Genomic DNA, 23,840 nt, shown 5'->3' on the forward strand with positions numbered 1-23,840 from the left:
CCTAGAGAACCCTAAAACCTCTACCAAGAAACTCCTAGAAACAATAGAGTCGTACAGTAAAGTTGCAGGCTATAGAATCAATACCCAAAAGTCCATTGCTTTCCTATATGCAAATAATGAGAGAGAAGAAAGTGACCTTAGAAAAGCAATCCCGTTCACAATTGCGCCTCAAAAAATCAAGTACCTCCGAATCAGCTTAACAAAGGAGGTAAAGGACTTGTATAATGAAAACTATAAAACACTACTTCAGGAAATAAAAGAGGACACGAGGAAATGGAAAGACATCCCCTGCTCATGGATTGGAAGAATTAATATTGTCAAAATGGCAATTCTCCCCAAAGCATTGTACAAATTCAATGCGATCCCTATAGGGATACCCTTGACATTCTTCAAAGAAATGGAGCAAGCGCTCCTGAAATTCATATGGAACAATAAGGCCCCACGAATAGCTAAAGCAATCCTTGGGAAAAAGAAAATGGGAGGAATCAACCTCCCCAACTTCCAACTCTACTACAAAGCGGTAGTCATTAAAACAGCATGGTATTGGAACAAAGGCAGAGCTGCAGACCAATGGAATAGGGTTGAATACTCTGACATACACCCCCAAATATATGATCATCTAATCTTTGATAAGGGAGCAAGAAATGTGAAGTGGAGCAAGGAAAGCATGTTTAACAAATTGTGCTGGCAAAACTGGACAGCTACATGCAAAAAAAATGGGCTTAGACCTTCATCTATCACCATGTACAAAAATCAGATCAAAATGGATTAAAGACCTCAACATCAGACCAGAATCTCTAAGGTACATTGAAGATAAGGTCGGCAAAGCCCTCCACGACATTGAAGCCAAAGGTATCTTCAAAGCTGACACGCCACTGGCCAAGCAAGTGAAAACAAAGATAAATAAATGGGACTATCTCAAACTAAGAAGCTTCTGAAACTCAAAAGAAACAGTGACCAAAATACAAAGACAATCTACAGAATGGGAAAGGATATTTATGCAGTACCCATCCGATAAAGGGTTGATAACAAGGGTATACAATGCACTGGTTGAACTCCAGAAGAAGAAAACTGCCAACACAATCAAAAAATGGGGTGATGAAATGAACAGAAACTTTTCCAAAGAAGAAATCCGAATGGCTGAGAGGCACATGAGAAAATGTTCAACATCACTAATTATCAGGGAGATGCAGATCAAAACAACAATGAGATATTATCTCACACCACAGAGACTGGCCCACATCCCAAAAAACAAAAGCAACCGGTGTTAGCGTGGATGTGGGGAGAAAGGGACTCTCCTTCACTGCTGGTGGGAATACCGACTGGTTCAGCCCTTTTGGAAAACAATATGGACGATTCTCAAAAAGTTAGAAATTGAGCTCCCATTTGACCCAGCAATACCACTCCTGGGAATATATCCCAGAGAGGCAAAAAGGTATAGTAGAGATGACATTTGCATTTCCATGTTCATTGCCGCTCTGTTTACAATTGCCACAATATGGAAAAGACCAGAGTGCCCGAAAACAGATGATTGGCTAAAGAAACTCTGGTATATTTACACAATGGAATACTACGTAGCTGTCAGAAAACATGAAGTCATGAAATTTGCATATAAGTGGATCAACATGGAAAGTATCATGCTGAGTGAAATGAGTCAGAAAGAAAGAGACAGACATAGAAAGATCACACTCATATGTGGACTATAAAGTAGCTGAGAGGTACAAGCTTACAATGTTGAGATTCCTGGCAGACATTTCTCTGGACTTAGTTACTAAAATACTAAAATACAGAAATCCAAAACTATGCTGCTGCTAGTGCGGCCTCCTGACCTCATATCTCTTCATTCTCAGCAATGGAAAACAAATTACCAAATGCTTTCTTTTCAGCAGATCGACTTTAGGGGGAGAAACTCCAAATCAATAATAGTGAATTTTTTTTTGTTTAAATATTGAATGTAATCAAAGTAAAGTGAAAGTAAAGTGAAATTTACCAGTTACACATGCGGGGTGGGGGGCTGGGGAGGTGGGGGAAAGGGGGGAGGTATATTGTGATTCTTGGTGGTGGAATATGTGCACTGGTGAAGGGATGGGTGTTTGAGCATTGTATAATTGAGACTTTAACCTGAACGCTTTGTAACTTTCCACATGGTGACTTAATAAAAGAATTTAAAAAAAAATGTAGCTTATTAAAACAATAGTGATACCAGGAGTGAAGAAAACCGGTGGACACCACAACACTGGAGAATTCTCCGGGCCCCATACCAAGCCAATATCTCCGGGACTCCCAGATGGAGCAGGTGCAGTCTCCTCGCCTTCTCCAGATGGAATCCCAGTGACCATGAGCTTCTATAAGCATGGCTCCAGTATGTGGCTACAGGACTACTCCTCCTAAGCGTGCGGCCACTTAAGCAGCGCAGCCTTTCCTGATATACAAAGTGAACAATGGAAAATAAATGATCTAGCGTCTGCCCTTGCCCAAAACTACAGGGGAAGTGGCGACACGTGGGGCTTCATGGGATGGAGGGTGGAACTGGCCCCTCTCTCTGCCCCGACAAGACCCCAAGTTGCCAGCCATGAATGGCTCCTGGTTCCTGAATGGCCACAATCCCAGAGGTACACAGGCCAATCTCGGAACCCAGCGGCTTCTGGCAAAAATGCACCTGGATTGTGCACTAAACTATGGTGCTGTGCCACCCCTGGTGGGGAGAGGTGTTTGTCCCTTCTGCCTTTTCTCCCAAGCAGTGTACAGGCTGCCACCTTTTCAGAGCCTATTGGACAGTCAGGTATGAGACTGCAGTGACGTGACATTTGAGGCTTCATGGGATGGGGGAGTGGAACCGGCTCCTCTCTCCGCCCCAACGAGGCCCGAGTTTCTGCCCACAGACGGCTCCTGGCTCCTGAACGAACCGCCACGATTCCAGAGGCACACAAAACAATCTCAGAACCCAGCAGCTTATGGCAGAAATCCCTCCAGACTTATTACTAAAATATCAGAAATCCAAAATGCTCTTCATATCAGCAATAGAAAACAAATTATCTAATGATGCTTTTCGGCAGGTCTGAGTGTTGAGAAAAATTCCAAATTATAATGGTGGATATTTTGTCAAAATATTGAATTTGATCAAAGCGGAGAGAGAGAGTAAGGTGGAAATCATCTGCCACATAGGCGAGTGAAGGGGTGGGATGGAGGGTATATTGGGGTTCTTGGTGGTGGAAGGTGTGCACTGGTGAGGGGATGGGTGATCATTGTATGATCAAGACTTAGACTAGAAAGCTTTGTAACTGTTCTCACGGTGATTCAATTAAAAAAAACAAAACAAAACAAAACAAAAACAGTAATACAATACTATAGACTTGTAAGAATGGCCAAAGTCCAGGACCTGGTAATACTAACTTCAGACAGGGATGTGAAGCAAAAGGAATGCTCTTTCATTGCTAGTGAGATAGCAAACTGTTGCTGATGGGCAAAATTTTGAAATTTTCTTTTAAGTACACTTTTACAGTATAGGATCCAATGATTGTATTCATTGTCATTTATCCAAATTAATTAAAAACTTATGTTTACAAAAACATGAATGATTGTAACAAGTTAATTTATAATTGTCAAAAGTTGGAAGATACTGAACTGTCTTTAGTGGATGAGTGAAATATACCAAATTGTGCTATACCAAGACAATTGACAATTATTCAGCACTACAAAGAAATTTAAAAAGCTGTCAAGTCATGAAGATAGATGGAGGACTCAAGTGGTACTAAATATAAGAAGTCAATATCAACTATATGACATTCTGTAAAAAAAAAAAAGGCAAAAAGCTCCCCCCAAAACTATGTATAAATTTAAGAGACTAGTGGTTTTAGGAGATTAGGGGAAGGATGGTATGAATAGAGAGTCTGAAGGACTCTGGGCAGAAAATTTGTTCCGTATATTACCGTGGTGGAAACATGTCATTATATTTGTTCAGAATGCACTGCATCAAGATCAAATCCTGGGCCAGAGTGATAGTACAATGGAGGGCATTTGCCTTATACACGGCCAACCGAGATTCAATCCCTGGCATCCAATACGGTTCCCCAAGCACCGCCAGGGATAATTCCTGAGTGCAAAGCCAGGAGTAACCCAAAAAGAAAAAAAAAAGATCAAATCCTAGGTAAAGTATGAATTTGCGATGATAATGATATATCAGTTTAGGTTCATTGAAAATATTTAATGCAGCACTTTAGTACAGGAGTTGGTAATTGTAGAGATTGTGCATGTTGCAGAAATAAGGTATTCTATAATTTTGGCTCAATTTAATTGAGAATCTAACACAGCTCTAAAAGGCTATTTAGGAAGCAGATAGTACAGTGTGTAAGACATTTACCTTGCACACAACCAGCTCTAGTTTGATCCCCGGCACCACATATTAAACCCCAAGTTCTACCAGCAGTGATCACTGCGCACGGAGACAGGAATAAGTCCTGAGTACAGCTGACTGTGGTCCCAAAACAAAACAAACAAAACCCTACTTATATAAGAAACTCTGCAACACACACATACATACACACACACATACACACACACACACTCTCCTAAATAAGAATTAAAAATAAGAATTATGGGACACAGTGAGAGTACACTAGGTAGTGTGCTTGCCTTGCCTCGTATACATCTAACCCAGGTTCTATCCTGAACAAGCCATATGGTCTTCTGAGTCTGCCAGGAATGTCCCTAGAACACAGCGCCAGGAATAAGCCCTGGGCACCACAAGGTGTGGCCCCCAAACTAAAACTTAAATAAATAAGACCCAGTAAGTTAAATAATTCAGCAAATCAAAAACCTTCTATAACATCTTATTTTTATTATCATCTTATCGTGACTTTCTTCTGGAGTTGGGAAAAATATCTAGATATCCTAAGTCATTGCAACTGGCTTAGAATCTTTATATAATTTTCATGTGATTATTGATTTCTCTTTTTTAATTTCTTTTCTTCCCTTCCTCCCATCCTCTCTTCTTCTTTCCTTCCTCTTGCTTTTCTTCTCCCTCCCTCCCTCCCTCTTTCCCTCCCTCCCTCTTTTCCTCCCTCCCTCCCTCCTCCTCTCCCTCTCTCCCTCCCTTCCTTCCTTCCTTCCTTCCTTCCTTCCTTCCTTCCTTCCTTCCTTCCTTCCTTCCTTCCTTCCTTCCTTCCTTCCTTCCTTCCTTCCCTCCATGTCTCCTTCCTTCCCTCTCTCCTCTCTCTTTCTTTTTTCTTTCTTTCTGGAATATTCAAGTGTAGAATTATTGTAATACTTAAGGAGAAAAAAACAAAACTGCTACTTAAAAAACAAAAAAAACTACTATAGCTTTTTCATTTGTTCAAAAATTACTATAATAATTTACACAGAAATTCTTGAGAAATATTATTAATGGGATTTTTTTCTTGTATGCTTGAGGCAGTTTTGTTTATCTGGATAAGAAAATTTGTGGCTTAAAAGGATATAGCTGAACCACCAGAAGCAAGAGTATGGGTTATCAATGAGAAGGAATAAGGAAGTTTATTTTAAGGAAATGGCTCTGGAATCATTGTATCAGATTAGGATTGGGGATGCCATGAGGTGAGAAAGTTATAATGAAGTCACTTGTGTTAAGAAGATAGGATAAGAAACTTTGGTAACTGTTGTCTGATCACTGTCACTGTCACTGTCATCCCGTTGCTCATCGATTTGCTCAAGCGGGTACTAGTAGCGTCTCCATTGTGAGACTTGTTGTTACTGTTTTTTGGCATATCAAATACACCATTGGTAGCTTGCCAGGCTCTCTGAGAGGGGCGGAGGATTCGGACCTGGGTCGGCTGCGTGCAAGGCAAATGCCCTATGGCTATGCTATCACTCCAGCCCATTGTCTGATAATAATATTAAATTGATTCTTGAATTAAACATTACCTCTCCTTTGTTATGACAGGTTTTCATGAAAACTATTACAGTGGATATTAGTACTTTGGGTAATGAACATGTGAAGGTAGTATAGGAGAAGAACTGCATTGGGAAGTAGTGGGATTGTCTGACAAAGCACATCATAAGCAGGATAGCAGCTGGCAATAGTCAAGGCCAAAGGGCTGGAAGTGACTTGGAAGGTACTTTGTGACTTGGACAGAATGCAACAAAAAGAAATCAGAATATTTAACCCAAGATTATTGTTTGCCTCTGGGCTTTCTGTTCTGTTATTTCTTCAGAGACTTTCTCTGCGACTTCCCTAATTAAAAGTAGACCAACACAAGGCAAAATTCCTAGGACGATTTGGTTTTCTTTACATCACTTATGATTGTTCATTTGTTTATCATATGCCTTTCTTAACACCAAAATAACAGTCTTATTTGGAAGAAATTTTGTCTCTTGGGACATCTGGCAATGTCTGGAGACAGAAACTGCATTCTAATTTTCATTCCTATAGATAACACTTTGTCTTATGTATTGCGTATCTCTTTTTTTGTACACATTTAAAAAAAATTTTGTTGAATCATCATGAGATAGTTACAAGCTTTCATGTTTGGGTTGCAATCACACAATGATCAAACACCCATCCTTCCACCAGTGCACACTTCTGACCACCAATATCCCCAGTATACCCCCCCTTCCTACCCTCCCCCTGCCTCCATGGCAAACAATATTCCCCATACCCTCTCTCTATTTTTGGGCATTACGGCTTGCAACACAGACTCTGAGAGGTCATCATGTTTGGTCCATTATTTACTTTCAACACATATCTCCCATTCCAACTGGTTCCTCTAGCCATTATTTTCTTCATTATCCCTCTCTCTCTCTCTCTCTCTCTCTCTCTCTCTCTCTCTCTCTCTCTCTCTCTTCCTATTTTAGATAGTTATAAGCTTTCATGTTTGGGTTACAATCTCACAGTGATCAAACACCCATCCCTCCACCAGTGCACATTCCCCACCACCACTATCCCGGGTATACCCCCCCTTTCCCACCCTTCACCTGCCTCTATGGCAGACAATATTCCCCATACTCTCTCTCTACTTTTGGGCATTATGGCTTGCAACACAGACACTGAATGGTCATCATGTTTGTTCCATTATCTATCTATTTTCGGCGTACATCTCTCATGCCAACTGGTTCTTTCAGCCATCATTTTCTTAGTGATCCCTTCTCTATTCCATCTGCCTTCTCCCCTCTGCTCATGAAGCAATCTTCCAGCGATGGGGCAATACCCCTGGCCCTTGTATCTACTGTCCTTGGGTGTCAGCTTCATGTGATGTTATTCTAAGTATTGTGTATCTCCAATGCATAAACTAGAACCTGATACATAGTAGGTACTCAATAATTCGGTGTAAGGATAATTACTCAAAATTGGCTGAGTGTCATTAAGTTCTCATTTTTCTGGCTTGAAGCTGGAAGAATAGTACGCAGAGTTTGCCATGTTTCCTGCCATCCCAGCACCCTTTGTGTTCCCCCAAACACTTCCAATCTCATTCATTCCTGATCTATTGTCCCTGAGCAGTCCTAGAGCTAGGAATAGTTCTGATGCAAGCCAGGTGTAGCCCCAAAATAAAAACAAACAACAAAAAACAGAAAAAAAGAAAAGAATTCTTCTGGCCTCATGTTTGTTCTGTTTTAAGTCTATCTCTCCAATTTTCTTTTAATTGAATCACCCTGAGATAGAGCATTACAAAATTGGTCATACAATTTTCCAACACCCATTCAATATTCCAACACCCATTCCTTCACCAGTTTAATTTCTCAGCACCAGTGTCCCCAGTTTCCCTCCTACCCCTTCAAGCCACCCCTCACCCCAATCTGCCTCTACGGCAGGCACCTCTATTCTCTCTCTCTCTTTCTCTTATCTCTTCAATTTGAACCAAAGAAATAATATAAAATGTGTGAAGAGATAACTCCTTTACCTTCAGACAAAATCTCCTGCCTCATCATCTTTCCTTTAAAATTACCTAAACTCTTTCTGTATAAATTTAAAAATGATTTTGCAGTTATTAGAAATACTTCAATAAATATCCGACCTATTTGAGTCAGGGGTTTTCAAAGAAAGTTCTATCCACAAATATCTGAGAGTGATTGGAAGAGAAAGAAAGAATAGTGATGACTGATCAAAACTGAGCTTGCAGTCTTGGTAATTAGCTCTGGCAATCATGCCTACTATCAACCTCTCACCCTACAGTATTCTAATTACTCAGCACACAATAAAGTTTTGGAATCACTCAGCATAGGCCAATAACCTATTCTTCACTGGCAACAGGTCACTTTTTTTAAGAACATTACCTCCATTTTAAGCTTAACATTACTCCTATTTTATTTTTTCTCTCATTAGCAACAATCTAGTACAATTTAGCACCTTCATGCCTCCGCACATTCAAGAAAACTAAGATTAATATTTTATAATTTCAAAGTAAAATGTCTAAAAGAAGCTACCTGAAAGGAAGTTTGAAAGATAATTGAAAAATTGTCACTCTCAAAACTGCCTACAAAAATTCTACCATTTATAAAATCAATATACATTAACAAGACATAAAAATCTTTGATTTTTATATCATCTACATGGAAAGACGATGTAGCTGTTTGGACCTTAGAACCAAGGAATTTGACATGACAGCTGAGGAACTATGACAGGAAATAGCTTTCGACATATTAAGGAAAATTCATTAGTCAAGGTTCAGATAGCATTTTGCCCACATGTGGATTACCTGATTCTCTCGTTGATCCCACTCACATATCTGCAGAACCTGACCCAATTCCTGCCGTTGTTGCTTTAAGTACTTGTCTAGTTGCCGTCTCCTGTCTTGCAGAAGTTCAAGAAGGCTGTCAATCTTCAGACAACTGTTACTAGCTCCCTGAATTAACTGTGGGTTCACATTAGGTCCATCACACTTGAATTTGTCTATGAAGTCAGTGAGTTGTTGACTTTTGTTTAAAAGGGCTAGAGATCGTTCTAAGAGTTCTGGAAGAAAATAGAAAAATGAAAGAATAGTTACCAGTCTATATATTTTTAATTATATGAACCTTCGCATTCATAAATTATCCTGCAAGGAAGCAGTGTGCAAACAAAATACCTACAATACTACTGGCCAAATTCCTTGACATAACAATACCTATAGAAATAATGACTAAGTGAAGGCATGCTGAAACTCGGCACTATGAAAGACCATGGGATTTAGCCACTGGTTCAGTCCACTCTTTGAGTTGCAATACCAGTTAAGGGACTACTTACCTTAGGATTATTCTAAATCCTAAGTGGTTGGTAAAAGCTAATGACTATAATAGCCAAACTACATCCCACGAATATATTGGCTTTGTGATCAAGGATAAAGGACACAAAAAAGTGCTGGCTCAGTCTAACTCTGTCAGCTGTCACCCAGTTATAACCAACAATAGATATCAGAAATTATGGATTTGGTATTGATGTGGATTCTAATTTTTTAGAAAAGTTATAGATTTAATGTGGAAGCTTTAGAATATTATTGTTTCATGATTTATATTCTTAAACTAAAAAATACTAAGTAAACAAAACATTTCTCTGAAAAATAGGTCTCCAGTTTGTGCTTCCTGAGTAAACCCTGAGAAAAACCAGAAATAACCTCAAATAAAAAATAAAAATAAAATACAAATACATATCACATCCAAAAATAAATGGAAGTAATAATATGACTGTTTATGAGGAAGCTTATTACATTTTAAGCTCAATTTAAGATGGTCATTAGAAAATTTAAAAAAAATCCAATTATTATTCCTCCAAGCTTTGAGTCAATTTTCTTTTTTATAAATCAGTGTAGTGCCTTGCTTTTGCTCAAGTGGTATGTATTATTCCACCAAGTCTTACACTGGAATTAAATACAAATAGCACTCAATAAACATACTTTGGGTTGGACATTACTCTGAGTTCTAGAGTTCAAAGATGCAGAAATCCTTGTCTTCAGAGTACCATAATCTGGGATGGAGAACAAATCAAGGATTACTACACAGTATGCTAGGTGGTATAATAGAGGGACATACTAGAAGCACAAAAGTAATTCACAGGCAGAAGTCTATAGCCCCTAATAAGGGTAGGCTTCTGTGGACAAGTGTCTTGTCATTCCTTGACATTCTTTTGGTGTTTTGACCTAGCATGGGTTAGGAAAAATTGTTTAAGGACATGTTGTTGAACTGGGGGCCATCCTCGTGGCAAGTAATATAAAACCCATGTTCATTAGAAAGACTTGACTAAGTAGGCATGATTCATGCAAATGAAAGAAATTTGGGAAGGCCATTTTCAAGGACTTTTGCATGAAAGGGGAGACAAACTTATTCTGTAACATTCTAGAAGGCAGAACTTCATTCTGACTCTGACCTCTGCAATAGTAGAGAATAAGTCTCTCACCTGCAACACAGTCTGAATTCATTTTAAATATGATAAAAGCATTGGTAAAACTAATCGCATATATTAGTGACATTTGATTACAATCTTTCCAGTTACCTTGGTAGTCTTTACCATCCTTGCTCTCATATCTTGCAGTATTCATCTCAGAATCTGATTAGAGTTATTAGCTACCCTTGTATTTTATTGCTTAAGGTTTAAAGATAATGCTATTCCCATAGTCTGTTTCTCTCTCTCTTAAATTACAATGTCAAAAATTCTGTATCCACTGGGATGGTGTTTACATCACAATTGTGAAGCCCTTATAATGGTATAAGAGTTCTTTAAAATTGGGGCCGGAGAGATAGCACAGCGGGTAGGGCGTTTGCTTTGCACGTGTCTGACCTAGGTTCCATCCCTGGCATCCCATATGGTCCCCCAAGCACTGCCAGGAGTAATTCCTGAGTGCAATGCCAGGAGTAACCCCTGAGCATCGCCGGGTGTGACCCAAAAAGAAAAAAAAAAGTTCTTTAAAATTAAAAAAAAAATCAGAGATTCCCCAATCCCTCTGCTGTATGGAGGTACAATGAGAAATATGCAGTCTGGAAGAGAGCCCATCACTGAACCACATGGCACCCTGACCTCAGACTTTAGCCACTAGAACTGTGAGAAATAAATATTGTTCACAAGCTTCTCATTCTGTGACATTTTACTAAAACAGCATGAAGAATGGACTGAGATAGATCTGAAGCCCTTAATGAAAAGCCTGAATTTTGTCGTTGAATACACATTTGAAGTCTGCTTATCTTCATCATATCCCACTGAGTAGTGGATTAATAAATTTCACCATCCATTTTATATAAATCAAGCCACTATTGGGATATGAATTAGGAGCCAGATAGCCTGACTCTATAATCCTGGGCTTCAAGCATCACATAGAGAGCCACAAAGCCTTCATGATAAACATAGCATCAGAATAGAAAAAGCTTTTATCAGTATGAAAATAAACTGTTTGTTGTCTTCAGCTACCATTTCAATTGATCTCTTCAGAGTAAGAAGATGACCTTTGGACTCTCAAAGGCTGTCCCGCTGAAAGGCAAGACATTGGTCCCTTTATCAGCCAAAAGTCAGGGCACTACAACCTAGAGTCAGTCTCAAAACTGCATGAAAACTGGCTCCCTCTAGTCAGTGGCAGATTGGCAAATTCAAGTCGATTTAAAGGAGCCAGCACCAAAACAACTTTATGGCTCCGTCCCTCCTTCCAACTCCATGATCAAATATTTTGAAAATGTCCCTACTTCAATAGCCACTGATCCCCCAGAAAAGTGCTTCAGATTGCCTCAGTAATGAACCTCTTCCAAAAAGTGAATCAAATGGCAATACAGTTGCTGGATAAAAACCCAATTCAGAGCCTAGGGCTAGAATCACTCTCCAATATCCTAGGAGGAATTTCAAGGGACTCTGTTCACATCTTTGGACTCAGCCAGACTACTTCTGTTAAATAAATATGGTTGATTGTTGCTTTGACAATAAATTATTTTGATGTGCATAATCTCTTTTTATTTTCTTGCGTCCTTTATCGGTTAAAATTATGTGTGTAGAGCTAGTGAATGTAAACAGAAAAGATCAAGTTCTTTATTATTATTATAATAATATTATTGTTGTTGTTGTTGTTGTTATTATTATTATTTGGGGGACACACCCAGTGGTGCTCAGAACTTACTCCTAGCTCTTGCTCCTTGCAAGACCTTATGGGGTGCTGGGATCAAATCCAGGTCTGCCATGTGCAAGACAATTGCCCTGCCCATTATACTATCTCTGTGGTCAGAAGGAGTCCTTTAATCAAGTTTTGTAAAAGTGGTGAGCCATTGGGGCTGGAGTGATAGCACAGTGGGTAGGCCTTGCACTCGGCCAACCAGGGTTTGATTCCCAGCATCCCATATGGTCCCCTGAGCACTGCCAGGAGTAATTCCTAAGTGCAGATCCAGGAGTAACCACTGTGCATCGCAGGGTGTGACCCAAAAAGCCAAAAAAAAAAAAAAAGGTGGTGAGCCATCATTTGGGGAATCTCTAAGAGCATGATATAAACACACTATCTATTGTGACTTTAAGAACACTTTGCTCCTACTCTACAGGATGGACTTATAAAACCAGTAATAGTTTTATGGTAGCAATTCCAAAAGCCATTTTACTCATTTTCAGTTCTCTTTGGCAGTGACAATTAGAATAATGCATTAAGATGAAAATGATGACTCCTCTCTACTTCTTTAACCTATTCCCACAGGAACAGATTAGAAGCAACTGCTGCTCTTCCACAAATGTCTTCCTTACCACAGTCCAGCCTACCCCAAATCTTAGAGAAAAAGCCCAGAAAAATTGTTGATAACTATATTATCTTTATATTTGTGCAGAGAGAGCTAAAAATATTTTTGTATAATACTTAATTGGATTTTTATACTTCTTTTAAATTGAAATCACAAGAGGGACTTTGGATGGAGTGGTTCTATAAGGGCTGACTTTCATGTGTAGGCCACAGAGGAAAATTGTTTTCACCAAATTCAGTGATTTATCCAACCACATACTATTTTTTGAGGTTCTACCATGGGTTGGTACCTACTGACAGAAGCTACAAAGATGAACAAGGTTCCTGTCTCAGGAACTAAAATATAAAGTCAAGTGAGTGAGATAGTAAAAAACAAATATAGATAATCTCACTGAAATGCCGAGTATTATAAAGAACAACAAGAACAACAACAAAAAGACAATCTTCAATGCAAACAAACTATAAGAGATGAACAAAAGAACTGAGAACTGAGGAGGCTGGAAGGGAAATGGGTGAGGGACCTTGGGATTATGGAAGAAGGATCTTGACACACTGGTGTAGAGACTGAGTATTGCGCTCTGCAAGTATAAAATAATTACTTCAATAGTATAGTAAACTATTATTCCTAAATTAAGCACTATAGCACTGTAGTCCCGTTGTTCATCGATTTGCTCGAGTGGGCACCACTAATGTCTCCACTATGAGACTTGTTGTTATTGTTGTTGGCATATCGAATATGCCACGGGGAGCTTGCCAGGCTCTGCCGTGTGGGTGGGTTACTCTCGGTAGCTTGCTGTGCTCTCTGAGAGGGACGGAGGAATTGCACCCGGGTCAGCCTCATGCAAGGCAAACGCCTTATCTGCTGTGTTATCACTCCAGTTCTATTCCTAAATTAAAAAAGAAAAAATATAAAAACTAAAATCTAGCTGGCTAAATAGCTGAGGTTCTTCTGAGGTTCTCTACTTTCCCTTTCCAATAATTGCAACTTTTTCTTTCTTGCCTAACTGAAATGACAAAAAAAAAAAAAACCAAACACCCAAAGCTTTGTTTAATTTTAGAGCAAACTGAATTTCTCATAAACAAACTAAAACCTCACACTCATCATATAAAAGCATTCACAAGTGAACATTTTTAAAAGAAAAAATTTAGAAGCTTTTGTAAGCAGTCAATACATTTCTTGCCTTTTGCATGATGTTCATGGAGCTGAAGAAGTGACTTTAAGGACTCGGCACTCTCAAACTCCTGGGTGTTCTGAAGGAAATCCTCAGCTTGATCTATTTTAACAGCAAACTACAACAGAAATACAAGGGGAAAATGTTTGAAAGAGGAAACTCAGCGTGCCATTATGAGTTATTTATAGATAATTTTTATTAATTAGTTGTCTAGATGATCATCTATGTATACCTGTTTTAATAAAATTTCTTTGTAAGTACATGTTAGATTAAGGTGTTTGGGTGAAAGCATTTCACATGCAGGCAATTTACACAGCACAGCACCAAGGTAATGACTAGTTGTTCCTTTGTATTCTTTTCATATCATTAAATATGTGTCTAAGTTTGTCAGAGAGTAACAGTAAAGTACATTAAGAAAAACCAATAAAAGCTTGGCTAATGAGAGACTGGGAGGTAGCAGAGGTTTATAGTTGGACATAGATTTGATCCCTGGCAACACATGACCTCCTGAGTATGACAAAAGGCAGAACTGGTGCTCCCCCAGCCCAGCAGAATAAATTCTCACATGGAACCACTGGATTCCTTGGTAAAATATTGCTGAGAATGGCCGTGAGCCCCATAGCACTTCTTAGGTGCAGCCATGCTAAAAAGTAGTTTGGTTTATCAGTAGCCTATACAATTATAAGTAAATTTAACTTAATATACTCTAGAAGGTTACAATATATTTCCCCCAATTAAAAAGTTCAAGTTTCAGAATAGTTCTGATTTAATCCAATTTCAGTTTGGTCTTAGCCAAAAGGCTGAAATGCAAAATCTAATCCAATTTCTTGCTTTGTTTATCTGTTTAGTTTTGGGACCACACCCAGAGATACTCCATGGCTACTCCTGGCTCTGCACTCAGGAATTATCCTTGAGGTGCTGGGGGGACCAAAAGGGATGCCAGAATCTGGTCAGCAGAATGCAAGGCAAACACTCTACCTGATGTACTATCACTCTGGCCTCAATCCAGCTTCTTTTTCTCTCTTTAAAGTTTTTAAATTTAATTATAGAACTGTGATTTGCAGAGTTATTTATAGTTGAGTTTTAGACATATAGTATCTTAACATCAATCCCAAAACCAGTGTCAACTTCCCTCAGTTTCTTATACAAAGAAATCTAATACATATTTGTGCATAAAATGAGCTAAAAAATACACAGAGTTAACTGTACAGAATGAGCTTAGAAATGAGGAAGAGAAAGGATATTTTAGCTTTTAAAACTATAATTTATTGATTCTAGAAGGTTCCTATGTCACAGCAGAGATTTCTTTTATGTCGATAAAATCTCCAATTTATGCAGTGGATTGTGGGTGAGGTCTACCCTGGAACGCTGATACTGATAAATAGGCAAGAAACAGGCAAGTAGACAATGTGCAACTTGGCTAAAATGTTGTGATCCTGAAATAAAATGCAATTGTGTTGGCCAAAAAAACCCAAACAAACTATAATTTGTCATTGTTTTCATTTTTATCAATAATCATACATTAGTTATATGAATAAAAATGAAAGTTGGCATTGCAAGAATGAAAAAACACAAAAGTAGTTCTCTGTTTCAAGAAAAAAATGAATCTCAATTTGATATCCTAAATAGTGAGGAATATGCTTACTCTTTTTCAAATGTTTATGGAAGTAGAATAAAAGGGAGATGCTTAAAAGTGAGGAAAACATTTTTAGAGAAATAATCTTGGAGAAAGTTTAGAATAGAGAAAAACAATTGTATATCTGTTATTGTATATTCATAGTAAAATCTAATAGGAAGATTGTTTTAGCACTAAGATTTAAGGGCAATTATCAAAATTTATATAGACATTATAATCCACAGGCTCATCTTTGCGTTGGATACAAAATAAACCAAAGCCAAAACATGAGTCAGAAAGGCACAAAAGTCTACCACTGTGTCTTTTAAATTTCTTTTTCACCATTTATTTTATTTATTCACTTACTTTTTACTTTGCCAGGCTCTGCTCGGTAGCTACTAGATACTCTCAGTAGCTTGCTGGGCTCTCCGAGAGGGAGAAATCTAACCGGGGTTAATGTGTGCTAGGCAAACTCCCTACCCGCTATGCTATGGCTCCAGTCCTTGCTATGGCTCCAGTCACCTGTGGCATATTCAACATGCCAAAAACAGTAACAAGTCTCACAATGGAGACGTTACTGGTGGAGCAAATCTATGAACAATGGGATGACACTGCTACAGTGCTACAGTGCTACTTTTTACTTTAAACACCATGGTTTACAAAGTTGTTCATAGCACAGTTTGTTACAGGCATTATGTTTTAACACCATTTCCACCACTATAGTGACCTTCCCCCTACTATTGTTCCTACTTCTTTTTTAGGTTTTCTCCAAATAATATTTGAATTTAATGAACTTTAATACTTTTCTAAACTACTTGATCAACAAGAATTCTTAATTATCAGTGCCATATAAAATCCAGGTATGAATGAGTGGAATGATAAATGGCTGATGAGCTCATCTCACTTGGAAATGCATAGATTCCTTTAGCCAGTTGGAGTCTTCCCTTATCCTTTAGGGGCAATATCCTTAAATTGCTACTTCATATGTGATAGAGAAATAAAAACTGTCAGATGTTTAAGTCTCTGAGCCTGAAACCACCCTATAACATTTATGTCATGTGAAAAAACAGTTATGCTATGTTTTTAAAGAATTTCCACACAGGACACACATCAGTAAAGGGATCCTATTCCTATCTCACTGACATCTCAAATTCATTTAATTTGTGGCGATAAAACTTTTCTTGAGTGCTATTCATTTTCTTTGATGCAAAAAGAAAAAATGGAGAGTTGGGGCTGGAGTAGGTACAGTGGGTAGGGTGTTTGCTTTGCATGCAGCAGACCCGGGTTCGAGTCCCAGCATCCCAATGGTCCCCTGAGAACTTCCAGGAGTAATTCCTGAGTGCAGGGCCAGGAGTAACCCCTGTGCATCTCCAGGTGTGACCCTGCCCCCCCCAAAAAAAGCAAAAAAAAATGGATGTTATTTTAAGCACAAACCTCCATGGCATTCTCAAAAAATTCTGAAGTGAGTCTAAGGAGTTCCCGTCTTCCTTCAAGCATAGTGACCAGAGCTGCCCATGCTTCGCCCAGAGTGTCGGCCATGGCTTCGTAGACCACACTCTGCTCCTTGTTCTGGTCAGCTGTCTTGTCTGCCTCCTGCAGGAGTTCCCACACCCGGTCTTCCAAAGCCTAAGGCGGGGAGGAAGAAACACAGTGTCTCTCAGTGTAAGAGTACAGAACCAAATCATATTTTATCTTATTTGCAGGATCACACTTTAAACACTTGGCTACTTAAATTGTGTGATGTCAAGAAAGGTCTGGGAGATAATTTATGAACACAAACTGCTATGCAGACAGGCCTATGGAGCAGGCACAGGGAGCAATAGATTGCCTCAAACTCGGGGCATGGACTAGCCTAACACGTCTCAGATTTTGAAATTAATCACAAGTGCACATCTACTTTCCCATGGTTATAGGGGATCGATCTCATGTTAAAAAAGTAGAAAGAACAAAGAAAAAATCTAATTAGAACATATTTGAAAGAAGATCTCAAGATAAAATGTGAAAAATAACCCAGTAAAATCATTTATTCCATGTAATTGTTGCTAATGAATTTGTAAGGCTTGATGTAAAGTGGGAAAAAAAATAGCTAACTGAAAAATAGTTAACTAATCAAATTTCAACTACCTTTAGCCTTAGATGAAATTCATAGCATTAGACAACTCCTCGTCTTTAAAGAAATAAAAAAAATGAAGCAAACAAGTAGGTAGATGGAGAAGCCTCCACTCTCCACCCCCTTGGAAAGTGATAAAACCAATAGCTCTAAGACTGCTAAAACATCACGTTGTGAGCACAGGGATTTCTAAACCTGGAAGGAACCACAGAAGCTAGCCACAGGAGAAAGGAGAAAGGGTCAAGCTGGAAGCCCAAATAAAAGGGATTCCTACCTTAAAATTCTACTCTTAGAAGACCAGATTGGGAAGCAAGAATGTCAGCAGCCTCCTTCAAGCTAGTTAGAAACTATTATGTCCCCTTCCTCTTTGTGTAAGAAAGACCCAGAAGGTAAATTCCACCATCTCAAGCAAGGGATAAGCTACAGGGCAGTGAATGTCATTGATCCCCAGAGGCTAAACAAAACCAGCTCCTCCCAATCAATATTGGACAGCCTGAATGAAAATTTAGACTCAGAAGGTGCTTTCTAGAATTAAAAAAAAAAAAATCTGCAGACCTCCCAGTACCTCCAAGTCCACATTCAGCCCAATTTTGAACATTCACCAGCTCCAGTTTGATCAAACTGGATGCCACAGGCCACAATACATTATCAGATCACAGGATGCTTCTACAACTGCTTGAGTCTGGCAATCTAATTGCTATTAGGTGCTGGCAAATGCAAATACCCTGAGTTATTCAGGCCCACTTGGTGGTGTAGTTATTATTGGGGGCTAGCATCCACATCCCCTTTTGTTGCCAAAGACCACTAGACATTAACACTTATACAGCAGGAGTAGAAGAGTGGAGGGCCAGGTGCACTAGTTAATTTGGTTGATTGCTTTAAATCTAACCTGCTAAAAAGGTTTCCAGGCAAATAGGTAAATGGGTGCTGGAGGAAAGTAATACAGGAGGTAGGGCGCTTACCTTGTAGGTGAGCACCAGGATTCCATCCCTGGCACCACATATGTTCTCTAGAACCCACCAGGAGTTATTCCTGAGTGCAGAACCAGGAGTAAGCCCTGAGCACTAAAGGATGTGGTAAAAAAAAGAGAGAAAGGAATGGCTTCTGAGCTTTGCTGGGCATAGCCAAAAATAAAACACTTAGCAAAGGGGATGATTGGAGGTGGGAGATTGCAGCAGATAAAAGAAGCCCCAGACCTCTCTCCTCTCTCTCTCTCTCTCTCTCTCTCTCTCTCTCTCTCTCTCTCTCTCTGTCCTCTGGCTCTCTCTCTCTCCCCTTTTCCCTCTCTGTCTCTCTGCTCTGTCTCTGTCTCTATCTCTCTGCCTGTCTCTCCCTCTCCCTCTCCCTCTACCCACCTTCTGTCTCTGTCTGTCTTTCGGTCTGCTCTCTCTCTCTCTCTCTCTCTCTCTCTCTCTCTCTCTCTGTACACCCTTACACTGTCCCCTAACCCCCACCTAAGCCCACACAGACAGCTGATCAGCAGAGTTGGGCATTAACGAACAGGACAAATAGTGAATACATGGGTAAAAGGAGAGGTCTGGACATTAGGGAGAGATCTTGTACCCATCTTCTTGAGCTGTACACTATAACAAAGATTAACTTCTTCATTTCTTTGTTTTGTTTGGGTGCCACACCTAGCAATGCTCAGGGGTTACTCCTGACTCTGCACTCAGGAATCACCCCTGGCTTGGGGGACCATATGAAATGTCAGAGATAGAACATGAGTCAGCAGTATGCAAGGCAAAAACACCTTATCAATGGTACTATCTCTCCAGCCCAATAAAGTTTAACTTCTTGAGCATCTGAATTTTGTATGCAAATCTTTCATACAATTCTCAGGAACTCACTAATGAAGGAAAAATTCACTTTCACACAAAACAACACAGCCACTGTCAGACAGCAGCCACTGCAAAACCTGGGAAGTAGCCCTGGTTTACAAGATCTTGGTGCTGTGGTTACTGCATTATACTTCGGGGTATGAATTCCCACAGTTGTCAAAAGCAACTCAAACTCAGAGCCACATTCTCTAGCTGGATTAGTGACTGAGCCTCAAATTGCCATCCACTCTGACCCTCACTGCTAGCTCTTGCAAAGCTCCAGACACAATGAAGCAGAGAAATGTCCCGGCCTTGATGAAGAAAGAAGCCTTAGAATGACCACAAGCATACAAGAGCTTTTTTAATTCCCTAATGTCACTTTATAGTCACAATTATAATGATGTTCACTGAATTGAGCAAATGAATAAAGGAGAATTCCAACAATAAAGAAAACTTATGGGGCTGCAGTGATAGCACAGTGGGTAGGGCATTTGCCTTGCACGTGACTGACCTGGATTCGATTCCCAGCATCCCTTATGGTCCCCTGAGCACAGCCAGGGGTAATTCCTGAGTGTAGAGCCAGGAGTAACCCCTGTGCATCATCAGGTGTGACCCAAAAAGCAAAGGAAGGAAGAAAGAAAGAAAGAAAGAAAGAAAGAAAGAAAGAAAGAAAGAAAGAAAGAAAGAAAGAAAGAAAGAAAGAAAGAAAGAAAGAAAGAAGGAAGGAAGGAAGGAAGGAAGGAAGGAAGGAAGGAAGGAAAGAAAGAAAGAAAGAAAGAAAGAAAGAAAGAAAGAAAGAAAGAAAGAAAGAAAGAAAGAAAGAAAGAAAGAAAGAAAGAAAGAAAGAAGGTTTATGTGATTATGGTAAAACAGAAACCATTGAGTACCTTGCATGTGTGAGACCCTGCACTTGATCTTCAACATCATAAAATAAATAAATAAATAAATAAATCACTGAGTTAAAATACACAGTAGTTCAACTTTAAATCACAGCACAGGAGCTCAGCAGTAGATTGTCAGAGAACAAGAATAGTGACAGAAGACATAATATGTCATGAGTCAGTATGGTATATGATAATATAGATTAAAAACCATAAAAACACTGGATGGATTTTTTTCAATGAAGAAAACATAAGATATCTATGGGATAGTAGAAAGCAGTATTTGTATCATAGGAAGAGTGAGAAGGCAGAAAAGGAAGGATCACTGGCTGAGGATATTATAGGGCACACTTTCTATAAACCAAGGAAGGAGATACACCCTGAAAATCAGAAAGTTCAAATGTTTTAAGTAAAAATGGCAAAAATCAAATGTACAAAATCCTGAAAAGAGCCTTGAAAACAAAGCAAAGATTTATATATAATGGAAGTCCCATAAAACTCACAACAGATATATCAAATGAAATACTAGCAGTATAGCACATCCAATATATTGATAAAAATCACTGTCACTGTCATCACTGTCATCCTGTTGCTCATCGATTTGCTCAAGCAGGCACCAGTAATGTCTTCATTGTGAGACTTGTCGTTACTGTTTTTGGCATATCTAATACGCCCTGAGTAGCTTGCCAGGCTCTTCCGATCGGGTGAGGTACTCTCAGTAGCTTGCTAGGCTCTTCGAGAGGGGCAGGGGAATCAAACCTGGGTCAGCCTCGTACAAGGCCCTACCTGGTGTACTATCACTCCAGCCCATTGATAAAAGTGAAGCATCCAAATAAGACTGCTTTATCCACCAAACTTATCTCTGGAATTCCAAGTAATGATAAAAAACTCTTAAATAAACAGTAAACAAATCCATGGCCACTAAACTAGCTCTGCAAGAAATACTAAATTATCTTTGATAATAGACAGAGAAACTTTACTTTGAAATAATGAGATACCAAAAAACATAAAATGTGGGGCAGGAGCAATATAGCGGGTAGGGTGTTTGCTTTGCACGCAGCTGACAGGGGTTCAATCCCTGACATCCCATATGGTTCCCCAAGCAACGCCAGGAGTAATTCCTGAGTGCAGAGCCCAGAGTAAACCCTGAGCACCACCAGTTGTCACCTCGAGAGTCAAAAAGAAAAAAAATAACCATAAAATGTGGGAAAAGCAGAGAGTTATAATGGAAACTTTCACAGTGAACTCAAGACTTGCTTGCTTTAGGCTAATAAATCTAGCATGTCAATTGCAAACTTCATGGAAATCTCAATACAAATATACAAGAAGCAAATGGATCCAGATTTCTATATAAAAGGCAGACATTAAAGTAGAGAAAGAAGGAAGAAACCGGGCGTTCCGGTAAGCAACGCAGCCGGAGAATGCTCTGGACCCCAGACCGAGCCAGCCACACCGGTGAGCCAGACAGAGGAGGTACAGCCAGTACATCTTCTCCAGATGGAGCTATGGCGACAATGAGCAGCAACTAACATGGCTCTGGGATATGGGACTGGGACAGCTCCGAAACACGAGGCCGCATGACCTTTTCTAAAAAATGAAAACAATCTATTGATGCCATCCAACATGTCTGACTGTTGGAGGAAAACTTCCAAATAACGATAGTGAGATCCCTGTTGAAAATTGAATGTAATCAAAGTAAGGAAAGAGTAAAGTGAAAAATGTCTGCAACGCAGGCAGAGGGGGAGTGAGGGGGGGTATGCTGGGGTTTGGTGGTGGATCAAATATGAAAACTTTGTAACTGTATCTCACAGTGATTCAATAAAAAAATAAAATTTAAAAAAATAATAAAGTAGAGAAAGAAAAATTAAAAAAAAATAAAGACAACATATCAAACACCTACAATTCATATAGTACATACAGCAGGTAAGGTGCTTGCCTTGTACAAGGCCAACCTGGGTTCAATATTGTCCCTGGCACTCCATATTGTCCCTCAAGCCCTGCCAGGGGTGATCCATGAGTACAAGGTGAGGAGTGAGCCAGAAGCATCACATGATGTCTCCCCACAAAAGCAAACAAAAAGGAAACAACAAAAAAAGTAAATTTTGATTATCATGAAGCCAACAAAAAGTAAAGAAAATTTATTCCTGAATCACCACTGTCCAAAGGTTGTTTATTATCCTAACAATGTCTGACATATTCACAAAACAAAATAATTTGTTATATTTTATATAATCAAGGGTTCTCTCACATTAACAAAGTGGGAAAATTAAAAATTCTATTCCAGAATAAATGAAAAATCTATTCCAGAACCTGATCATCTTATGGCAAAAAAAGAATAAAGAAAATTGGGTTGAATATGCCAATAAATTCTTCAGGGATATTGACTAAAGACTGATATTGACTGAAGAACATGACTGAATGTGCTCCAACTCTCATTTCTCTGATGTTAAAACTAAGCTAAATAATTGTCAAACTTGCCTGGAGAGTTAGGTAAATATGTACACTTTGCTCTTCAGTTCCTCATATGACAAACTTTAAATTATCTTGAAGACTAGTTAATTTTGTCTTATACATGTTTATTTATTTTATACTTATCCTCAAAATTAAAAAGTTATTTGTTTCCACTTATGAGTGGCATTTGAAAGAAGAAAATATGTATCAAGAGTTTGAATTTTAAGTATTTCTTATAGTTATATAACAAGCACTGTAAAATCAAAAATAGGAAAACTTGATAAATTCATGGAAGAGATGTAGGGGGAAAATAAGATATAATAAATAATTCATCCTAGAGTAGCAAGTGGACTTTTAATATTTCAATGTTATTTCTCATGCTTGAATGAAAGTTAGAAGATAAATCTCAAAGCTAGCTATTTCTAGTTCTGATAGAGTTATCTTCAGAATCATATTTTGGCCTTGTTAAACACATACATAAAAATAGTTCCTTTTGATACAATTCTTTTCCCATTGAAGAGGCACTTGTCATGCAGAATTTGGGGGAAAAAAGGATAGGACTACAAACCCAGCATTTCTTGGGATTCTCCCATGACCTGAAAAGTGAATTGCTAAATCTTCTATTCACTGCAATCTCAAGGCCAGAACATTCTCACTGAACCCTTTGCGTTTCATTTGGTACAAGTTGCACTTGGGATTTTCTCCAAAAAAGCCAACATTTGCTTTGAGAAGTGACTAAAAAAAAAAAAAAAAGTTTTCTTGGAACAGACCAAAAATTTGCCTATTCATTCCCAAAGAGCCACACCTCCTAGTTTTCCATTTGTGGAAAAAACCCTCAAATCATCCTGCTATTCTCCTAGCTCTCATTCCATATTTAGACCTGTTTTGAACATTTCAAAGCGTTTATGTACTATGGAAATTAGAGACAGGTAGTCTTGAGGATTGTTTTGAACACACGAATTGAGGTCCTGCTGCTCCTGCTTTCACCCAAACTCCTCAAATTGCCTCTCTATTTGCTAGAGGATTCTCAGAGATAAACAGATTCTCCAGGTTGAAGACTGAAAACAATCATGAGGAGAAAAAATATGTTAGTGTCTTATCAATGCAGTCATAATATTGCAATATAAATAATAATATTTGTATAATGCTTTACAGTTAA

The 23,840-nt window shown here is 38.9% G+C and overlaps 1 protein-coding gene across 1 annotated transcript in view; it reads right to left on the bottom strand.

The window, feature by feature from the left end:
• The window catches only part of CCDC141 (coiled-coil domain containing 141), a 216,604-nt gene that overhangs the window by 133,376 nt on the left and 59,388 nt on the right, over positions 1–23,840 (bottom strand). Inside the window, exons 5-7 of the mRNA XM_055121699.1 lie at positions 16,857–17,048; positions 13,817–13,925; positions 8,667–8,920 (exon numbers count right to left, since the gene is read on the bottom strand). Coding sequence (XP_054977674.1) covers positions 8,667–8,920; positions 13,817–13,925; positions 16,857–17,048 — 555 coding nt within the window. The remainder of the gene's footprint in view (positions 1–8,666; positions 8,921–13,816; positions 13,926–16,856; positions 17,049–23,840) is intronic.

The sequence above is a fragment of the Sorex araneus genome, chromosome X, assembly GCF_027595985.1.
Source record: "Sorex araneus isolate mSorAra2 chromosome X, mSorAra2.pri, whole genome shotgun sequence".
In the NCBI taxonomy this organism is placed as follows: Eukaryota; Metazoa; Chordata; class Mammalia; order Eulipotyphla; family Soricidae; genus Sorex; species Sorex araneus.